The 10,441-nt window shown below is 39.7% G+C and overlaps 1 protein-coding gene across 1 annotated transcript; it reads left to right on the top strand.

Annotated features, from left to right (window-relative positions):
• The first annotated feature begins 539 nt into the window (after positions 1-539).
• On the top strand, positions 540-10,132 carry dsc2l (desmocollin 2 like). The gene is made up of 16 exons (XM_080034398.1): positions 540-874; positions 1,075-1,165; positions 1,325-1,533; positions 1,639-1,746; positions 2,205-2,360; positions 2,696-2,840; positions 2,955-3,109; positions 3,220-3,354; positions 3,525-3,710; positions 4,062-4,309; positions 4,433-4,575; positions 5,174-5,395; positions 6,114-6,335; positions 6,592-6,707; positions 6,840-7,091; positions 7,522-10,132. Exons 1-16 carry the CDS (start codon positions 833-835, stop codon positions 7,717-7,719), a joined length of 2,628 nt encoding a protein of 875 aa, XP_079890524.1. The 5' UTR covers positions 540-832; the 3' UTR covers positions 7,720-10,132.
• The last annotated feature ends 309 nt before the right edge of the window (positions 10,133-10,441 follow it).

Below are 10,441 nucleotides of genomic sequence, written 5' to 3' on the forward strand. Positions count from 1 at the left end.
CTCATTCAGCAAACACATTCCTGTGGTGTGAAGTGGAGAGAGATTTCATTTTGAGCTGAACACAAAAAAAAGCAGAGGAAAGAGGACAATCTATATGTAGATCTGGGAGGGGTTCTCTCAGACAAGATAATCTTGAAAAACAAGGCAGTACAAAGCTTAATATATTCAAACGACATCTCATACTTGGACACTGACTTTTCCTTTGTAGCTTAGAGCACCTGGTCAGCATTCAGAGATATAAGCTTTCCATGGAATATTCCTGCCTCTCTCATTATACTATTTTTGCATGCGTTTGTGTTATGTTGCAACAACCACTCTTCCATGGAAAATTATATGGTTGTCAAGCTTTGTTTTTTTGTTTTTGTTTTTTTGTCCAAAGTTGATTAGAGGAGTGCTTTAGCTGGAAGAATACTCAAGCAATGTGTCCCCCTGCTGGCAAGAAATAAAAGCAAATATGTGCAAACTTAAAAAAGGAGGTAGACGTGAGGAGTGTGGATCTCTAGCCTACTGAACACTGAGCGCAGCCCGGAGGTGCGTCGCCTTCCAGGGAAGCTCACAGTCTGGGTGGGGCAGCAAAGGTGTGTCTGCTGTATGTTGACTCACTCTCGCTATACCGCGGCTACGAGTAAAGTCCGCCTGTCTTCACTTCACTATTGCTGGAGGGGCCGGGTGACCTTTTTTTTTTCTTTCCTTTTGAGCTTTTAACGCCAGCGTTAGTCCGTCATCTGTCACTCTCCGGACGGTTCGCTTTCCGTGGAGTCCCGCTTCCCCTTCCCTTTCCCCGCGGACCAGGACAACGTCCTCCTAGATTTTGTTTTGTTTTGTTGCAAAAATGGCTAATGTTTTAATTTTCAACATTTGCCTCCTGTTGTTGGTGAGTGTCTTCCACTTGTTACATATCCTCTGCGCTACACAATCAGTAAGCGTAGAACGTAACGTATGACTGTCGTGTTCACGTGAATAATGTTACATTGTAGGCTAATGCATTGCCATTAAAATAAGCACTTTAAAGGTGGCTAATATTGACGGATATTCGCCCGATAAACCTGTTCAAATCTCACCCTTCTGCCTCAGACCCTGTCCCGTGCGGAGTCGTGTTTTATTCCGGACTCTTTATACGTCGTCGTGCCCAACAAAATTCACCTTGGATACGAAATCACAAAAGGTAGGCTACTTACCCTTACTTATTAGGCCTACCTGTTTTTCCTCTCGTTAGCATTAAACAGTTTGGCTCCATTGCATCTTGAAGTCTCTATCGTGTTATCTGAATTGGTTTTGAAGCCCACACCACTTTTCCCTGCTTTTTCATTTTCTTGCTCTTTAGTCCAAGTTGCCGACTGTGACGCTGAATCGATGCACTTAACTTTGGAGGACCCAAATTTCACTATCGAGAGTAATGGAGTGATAGTAGCTCGTTCTGCTGTGTGGGTGACAGCGAAAGGGCGGACATTTTCTGTGTGGGCTCAGGACAACACCGGGCCAAGAAGCGAGATGGAAGTGCACCTTGTTCCCAAAACAATGTCGAAAGGAAAGGTGAGATTATAGGTCTATGTGATTTTAGCCTCGTTATAAAAGTCCAGAATGTTAATTGCATTTTTTATTTATTCAATTGCCTAAACCTGTCGTTGCATGTTACAGTATTCAGGTCAAAGCGGCTTCCTGAAGCGCTCCAAGAGACGTTGGAGTCCCCCACCCTTCAACATACTGGAGAATGAGAAGGGACCTTTTCCACGAGAAATAGAAAATGTAATCCTCAAAATGATAGTAGGCCTACTGCCCAATTTACCATTGTGCGTGCATATAAGGTTTATACTACATGTTTAAAAAAAATAATATTTTTCTCTGCATTTGCAATCGAAACCACACAATCTTCTGCTTGTCACTTTGATGCACCTGTCTTTTTTCTTTTCTTTTCCCATATTATCTTATGAACACACCCAGACACACCCATTAATTACATGACATTGGCCTACCTTATGCAGGGATTGCTTTTTTTTAAATTCATGAGTGCAATTAGCTTGATAGATTGGAATGTTGTAGCATATTTATATTTTTAATTTTTTTTTTTCTGGAAACATTTCAGAGTAGGCCTTTTGCAAGCTGAAAGAGCTCATAGAGTTGTTATTTTCCCTGAACAACTGAATCAATCCGAGTGTTATTTGTGTTCACTTGTATGTTATGAAAACATTTTGTGTCCGTTGTAGATCGTATCAGATTCGGAAACCAATTACGAAGTCTACTACACCTTCAGTGGACCTGGTTATAATGAGGAACCAGTGGGAGTGTTCAAGCTTGACAAAGAAACCGGGATGCTCTCTGTGCTCAAGGCTGTCGATCGTGAGAAATACCCATCATTTACAGTGAGTGCGGAATAGGGCTACGACTAACAATTGTTTTCATGATTGATTATTTTCCGAAAGAGTCAATCATTAATCATCTTGTCTATAAATAAAGTAAAAACAGTGAAAAATGCCTATCTTGGTTTTCTAAAGCCCAAGATGGCGTCTTCCGATTATTTGTTTTGTCTGATCGGTGCTCCAAAAGAAAATCAATTTACTATCACATACAACAAATAAAATGGAATGGAATATTTCACATTTGACATTGAAGTATATCTGCTAAAAGGCCCTGTATAACGACTTCATCAACTTCTTTTGTACTTTTGAATCGAATGGACTTTTCTTCTACTTCACAGTTAAGGACCAGAGTTTTCAATGTCGGCACAGATCAGGAGACAGACGATTATTTGGACATCACCATACTTGTAGATGACGAGAATGACAATGCTCCAGAATTTGTAGGCGCTCAGCAGCTTACTGTGCCCGAGCAGAGCAGATTAGGTGAGTTGTGTGAAATGCACACCGGATAATTAGCGAACTGTGTGTGTGTGTGTGTGTGTGTGTGTGTGTGTGAGAGTGTGATAATAAATTATATTGCCATCTTTTACATCACAGGTGCAGTAGTGGGGAAGGTGAATGCTACAGACAAAGACAAAGAAGGCACCCAACACGTCATGATCAAGTATACTCTCTTGGATAATGGAGACCGGTTCATCATCGATGGAGTGACAGGTGTCATCACCACAAAGACTAGCACCCTGGACAGAGAGGTAAGCACTGGTACCATTTCATTAAGTATTTACTAGAAAATACGACCTAGTCCGTTGATAAAAAAAATGCTCCATCTTGGTTTCATCATTTTGTGACATTTCTTCTTTAGGTTATGGAGAAGTATTTGGTGACAGTGAAACTCCAAGATTGGAGCGGTGCAGCAAAGGGTCTGACCAACACGGGAACAGTAACCATTGCCCTGGGCGATATCAACGACAACCCACCGACTTTCTCAAAAACATCTGTAAGTAATTGGTGATAACACATCTCGAAATATTGTCTTAATGTTGTGTTACAAAAACAACAAAAGTCAGTGTTATCACTGTACATGGAGTTAAACCCGAATGTTTTTAACCTGTTTCTACTGAAATACTGGCTGCTTCATTTAAGTAACACGCTTTTGGTTTCCTCTAGTATCAAGCCACTGTCCCAGAAAATGAAATGGAAAAACTTATCCTCAGAATTCCTGTTGAAGATAAGGATTTGAAAAACACTCCAAACTGGATTTCTAAATTTGTCATCACTAAAGGAAATGAGAAGGGACATTTCAGAATAGACAATGACCCCAAAACAAATGAGGGGCTCCTCTATGTCACAAAGGTGAGTAAAATTTCGTACCATTAAGATGAAGTTTCTAGTTAACTACAGCTCTAGGAGAATAAAAAATTACGAGACCACTCTGAATTTTAATTAATAGATGGAAAAGTTCTGAATGCAAATGTATTTATTTGGAATTCGGAAATGTTATCATTAATCAGTAATAAAATGTAAATTGTATTCTAACACATACTTATACATAGTAAAACCAGAGACACTTTGGATTTAGAGTGGTCTTTTCAAGAGCTGTATTTCTATAATAAAGAGACTTTCATATTATAGAATGTTAATGCCAATAATGCAGCACTTTCAACAGAATTGTATTTTAAATACACTCTCTCCCTCGTTTTCCAGCCTTTAAATTATGAGCTGACCAAAAATGTAAAGCTTGAAGTTAGGGCAGAAAATGAAGCCAAGCTGATAGGCACCACTGCTACGTGGCCGACCGTCCCTGTGGAAGTCATTGTCACGGATGTCGATGAGGGTCCAGAATTCACTGCCCCTACAATCCGCTTAACTGTCAAAGAGAACACACCCAATGGCACGGTGATCGGAACAAACTTAGCTATAGACCCTGAGACCAAGAGCAGCGAGGGCATCAAGTAAGCAATCTTTTTTTTGTGTGTTTAAGAAATGTCTCTGGTTTCCTCTGGAGGGCAGGCTTTCACTGTTGAACTGAAAAATGGAATACTAATGCACTAAGTGCTTTTCCCACCGTCTCTCAGGTATTACAAGCTCACAGACCCAGCCTCCTGGATCAACGTTGACCAAAACACAGCAGAGCTGAGGGTTGCAAACACTATTGACAGAGAGTCACCCTTCGTCCAAAATGGAATTTACAACATTACAATGAAGGCTGTGGATTCAAGTAAGTTTCTTGTAAATGCTTTTTTCCCCTATGACTTCTACAAGCCAAGAGTATATGCAGATCTCAAGCTGCTATATCATTAAAAAAATGCACTTATAATAACTCATAATAGCTCAAAGATATATCCTGTGCTTCTATATTTCTTTTCAACTATATAAACACAAAAGCATTTGACGATTAGATGCTGCCATGTTTCTTTGCTCACGTCTGTGAATTGTGTTATTAATCTCACTGTCTCCATTGGGTGTGGCAAAAAGTATTCATAGTGTCACTAAGAAAGCGGGAATGTATCTACTGTACCTTGCAAAACACCTCCTACAACCTGTTTGTCAATCTTCACGCCTTTTGGTGGTTAGGATACACCGGCCAAAGGTTATTAAGTACACCAGCTCCACCCTCGCCAGTATCTGTCTGAACACACTTTCCCTGGCGTTGTCTCAACACCTGTTGACAAGTTGTGTTTTGACTCGTCATTTACGATGACTCACAGTTTTCTGGTGAATGGGTCCAACTCCGTCCATCTTGTTTTATCCTCAGTGGCGACATGTCCTCATTTCCCCTGCACTACAAGTACTAATATAGTGTTTATGTATTACAGGCTCCAAGACAGGCACAGGAACAGTCATCATCATGGTGGAGGATGTCAATGATCACGCGCCAATTATCCCTGGCGGCGAGTTGGTGGTGTGTGAGACGGAGAAAGTGCTCGGCTCTGTGTATGTTGTGGCTGAAGACAAAGACGCGTCTCCCTTCTCTGATCCCTTCAGCTTTAGTTTGCCAGACGATAGTGATGGCAAATGGTCTTTGACAACACTCAATGGTAGGAGGCTGTATTTTTACCCTTTTAAAGAGACATAATGCCAAAAAAGGCACTGTAAGTTGTTAAGGAAAGGTAGAACAGTTTAATGGGACAGTTTGGATAAATACTCTGAGAAATGTTCAAAGGGCAGTGCAAGCCAAGTCTCAGTTATTCATTAAAATGTCTATGCACTATCTTCCAACTATAATAACAGCTAAAAGCAGATTTAAATATGTTAGCAGTATATAAATCAATGTATTTTACCCATGAATGCAAACCAACTTCTGGTGTTCCAATAATTGTGACCATGTATTGAGAAATATATGTCATGTGTACCAAATGGTGGGCAAAATATGCACAGTTTCTAAAATATAAACATATCTCTTGTACTGACATTCATTGTGTCCCATTTCCATGTGTGAAGAGACAATATATCTATGATACATTTTTATTGGACAATAGCATTGGTGAAGCTGATTTTTCACTTTGGCTATAGTCAATGTTTGGGACAAACAGAGTTAACACATTGATTCTTGAGCTTACTATCTATGTTCTTGAGACAAAAATAGTTTTTGCACACGCTCTTTTTTGTGCTGGCATGCCATAAGGGTTAAACTTTTTGATACAAAATGACTTATGGGTGAAGTACTGTCCTGAAAGATTGGCTCCAAGTTTTAACTTGTGATGCCAATTTTTTTAATGGTCTCTTCATATGTTTTACTTGTGTGTCCTCCCTTAGGAACGGCAGCTAGGTTGACGCAGACGAAATACCTTCCTACTGGGATATACAATGTTCCTGTTGAAATCACAGATCTGCAGGGCTTTAGTAAAAAACAGTCAGCCACAGTAAGGGTCTGCCGGTGCAGGAATGGAGCCTGCATGCCCAAACAAAGCTCTGTGTCATTAGGGTCACTGTCCGTACTGGCTACACTGTTGCCTCTGGCCCTCCTGCTACTGCTCTGTGAGTCCTCCACTTCTGTACTCTTGCCAGCGTAGATAATCAAAAGAGGAATGTTGTGCTCATGCATGTGTACTTCTATCACTGAAATATGCTTTGTATATTTGGTTCCATTAACGATACATGGTAGTAGTGTACTGTGTACAGTGTATACTTCTTCTGACTTCAGCCATTTGTTTTACGAGGAGCATTGCTTATTATCAAATGCCCTCCTTGTTCACTCATTTCCAACATACTTGTTTGTACTTTCTCGTTGCAGTCCTACTTCTTGCCCTTTTCTGTACGACAAAGGGTGATATCATTAAGATGCCGGATATAGGAGACAGTGGTGGAATCCTGCTCAAATCAAACACAGAGGCTCCAGGGGAAGAAGTGGTAAAGACGGCATAATGATAGCTTTTCCTGGGATCATATCCCTTTTTTAATGAAAATATTTTTACTCTGACTTTCTCGTTTATTAAATGGTTGCTTGATCGCTCCTTTTGTTGTTGTTGTTGTGTTCTACAGGACTCAAGTCTCATCACTGTTCCCTTTTCTGGGAATGACGGAACAATAGTTAAGGGGTCATATAATGAGGTGAACGCAGGGAATTATAACAATGGCACACTAGTAGGAGGAAGATTGACGGAATGGAGCAATGGGGGAAGGGAACAGGTTGTCGGGAGTGGTGGTCGTGGCGGTGGCTCAGATAGTCAGTGGTTCCTCCAGAATTCCGCTTTCCATCACACCTGGCAAACGCATAAGCAATATCTACACCAGGTAATGTGGTTTTTACAGTTAAAAGCATGTTAAGATTGTGTTACGTATTTAGTACAAGAAAAAATATGTCTTAAGAGTGAGAGCATGGCCGAAAGAAATATGTTCAGATGTGTATACCTTTCATTCTCTCAGGTTAAATAACTTTTCTATCTCCAAGGCTTTGCTAACTCATGTGTAATATAAGCGTGTGTTCTCTAAACCATGATAGTATCCTCCATAAACTTAAGTATTTTTTCCACTTCTTGCTGAGAAAAATTATTTCTCTTAAATTGTGAGTGAGGTGTTCGTTCACCAAGTAATATCTGAATGCCAGTCATATCCTGAGCAGCCCTGTGTTATCACATGGTGCAGTATCTCCGGCTCCTACAGCTCAGCCTTAGTCCACAGCCAGTAATAACACGCTTCCTCTCCCTTCTTCTTCGTCTCGCAGAAGATTGGCTATCTGGGAACAACAGAGGACGCACGCTACGCCGACGACATCACCCACTCCTACACATTTGAAGGGGTGGGCTCTGCAGCCGGCTCTGTGGGATGCTGCAGTGACTATGGCGAAGACGATAACCTGGACTTTGTTAACACGCTGGGACCCAAGTTCAAAACTCTAGCAGACGTTTGCAAGAAGACATGAACAATGAGCTCAAAAACGGCAGTGTTTATTATTTTTCACTGTACAGGATGTGGAGAGAGGCCTGTGAGATGAAATAATGCTTGGAAAGCCCCCTGAACATGAATGAGAGAACGAACAAGCAGGTGGTGTCGGTGTGCGTACACCGTTCTGCTCATGTTTTTTGTTGTACTTTTTTATTTTTTGCTGCTTTTTGGTAAAAGTCTTTTGCACTGAAATCTATGCAGATGGAATCAGTTGTACATATGTTGTGTTGAGTATTACGTGTTCTTTGGCTTAAGAGTCTTGGTTTTCTACCCAGTCACCCCTTAGCTATTCCTGCAAATCCTTTCTAAAAGTGGCAAGGGGGGCTATTTTTGCAGGTTTATAATTGTAGATGTATTGGTTCACAGTGTAGGGCTGTGGGGTTTTCTATCATTTAGTAAGAACTTTGGGTTTGTTGGTGGTAAAACTGATAAACTGTTTTCACAGTTTTGAAATTGTGTGGCTGATATTAAACTGTTTTCTAAATTTTATATTTTATATATTTTTAAAAGAGAAATAAGTAAATAAATACCTAAATCGAATACAATAATAAAACTAAATTTTTTAAATATTTTGCATTAACAAAATTCACATCTCAAATGACATGCTTATAATTATCCGTTTTAAACACTGGTTTTCCAAATAATACTTAGGCTACCTACTGCTCTTTATGCTTACTGCATGTAAGGCGGCAATGCATGTTCTTCACCACTGTCTGTTTTGGGCAGCTTTTGGATGGTACTCCAGGTCTGCTTCAGGGCTTTCAGTCAACTCTCCAAATCATACAGTAAGAATGTTTGCGAACACATTCCTGCGCAGTTCTTGACCGTCCACTGGGCGTAGTTTCAGCCCTGGGTGTCATTCAGGCTGTTGCAACAATTTGACATGACAGCATGTGAAAGTCAGCAAGAGTGTGAGAACGGTAGAAACTAGGCGTTACCGATGCTGCCTTCAATTGTCTGAATACAAGACTGAACAGATAAGAAAAGCTGAAAGGATCATACAAATCCTTTGTACTAATCTACTCATTAGAGTGATTCTGGCATTCCCAAATGAGTATATTATGTTTTTAAAAATCGAAATGTTCAGCATGGCCATTTAAGAGATACTTTTATCTCATAAAAAAACGACTCAACTTAATTTAATGCAAGTAAAGATTTAGAAAATAAAATGATTATGAAACAAGTTCTAAGAATTTGAAAGTTGAATTCTAACTGAAGTCTGCACTAAACGCTTTGCTTACAGCTGGGATCTCATTGTAGCCTACATCATGTCTCTTTAAATAAATATTAACTTGTAAATAAAATGTCCTCTTACTGTTTTGACTTTGTAGTTTGATAAAAAAAACTGAGTATTGGAGCAGAAACACTTGTTCATTGTTCTCAGTCTCTGTGAGCTGGTGATTCATTAACTGGGTGTGGCACTAACCGTTGCACGATATGAAGTACACAGTGTTACACTCTACTCTCCAGTCTTCTGCAGATAAAATTGGTGCACTTTATCATTGTGCCTTTTCATGTAATGATTACATTTTCTCCATGCCAGCATTTGTGGCCCTCAAATTTGGTAATTGTGATGTAATTTGATTGGTTCTCAATAAAAAAAACTTAGGCTATATAAAACAGATTTTACAGTAAGAGGAATTCCATTGCGGGGTCCAATAAATGTCACTGAATAACTTATTGACGACATATTTGAATTGGTGATTCTGTAGATAACAAGCTTAGCTGCTTTGTGCACAGACCTCCATAAATAAATAATACAATATAACAAAGGTATTGAAAGCCAAATTGAAATCCCCAGTGAGTTTGTGATCTCATTACGCTATGGCAGATTATGGATTATATTAATTCATAGATACTATAAGGAAGCATTAATGCTCATAAACAATTTGCCAATTTTTGTTTGAATGACACGCATACCATGCATCAGTGTGATTAATTACAAATCTGACGCTGGAAATATAATTATAGGGTCTAGAAATGACCATCTGTCATGCAATTAATATCAAAGATGACAGCAGAGGGAAAAAAAAACAGTGAAGTTCAATCTTGGAATGAAATCGGTGTCTCCCTCCAATTTCAAACACTGCAATCTTTATAAAAATGCAACAATATTATCTGCACAGATTACAATACTGTCACCATTATGGGAGGGTGTGAACGAGATGTGAACATCAAAGGTTTTTTGCTGAAAATCCCACTGGGTCCAATTAGCAGAATCTTGAAAAGTCACTTAACTGAAAATAATGAAAATGAGCAGTTAACCCACATGTATAAAGAAGGCCCTCCAAGCAGAGACAGTCTCTCTATTACCCTTTATTTGACCAATAAACAGTATTTTATCTTTTTAATTACTGTTTTCTGCCAAAATAAAAGCTTCTGTGTGTGAATGGTTTTCTAGAAATCTGCTAAGAAAGGCTGCAAGGTTTCAAATTCCTACGCACTTTTGGACGCACACTGCTCTCAGGTTTCTTAAGAAATGGCTGCGCTGCATTTTGCCTTGGGCCAGATATTTCGCATGAGGATGAGAGTTCATGCTCTCGGTTGGAATTTCTGACCAACAAATTGGTCACAGTGATGACACAGCAGTAAGACCTAGGAGTGAATGTTGCACGAAGAGCAAAAATCACTTGCCCAACTGTTTATTTACAGACGCGAAACCATTTACCAGGTATGAAATGTATCAAACTGAGTACCAG

The sequence above is a fragment of the Ammodytes marinus genome (genome assembly GCF_949987685.1).
Source record: "Ammodytes marinus genome assembly, chromosome: 9".
In the NCBI taxonomy this organism is placed as follows: domain Eukaryota; kingdom Metazoa; phylum Chordata; class Actinopteri; order Uranoscopiformes; family Ammodytidae; genus Ammodytes; species Ammodytes marinus.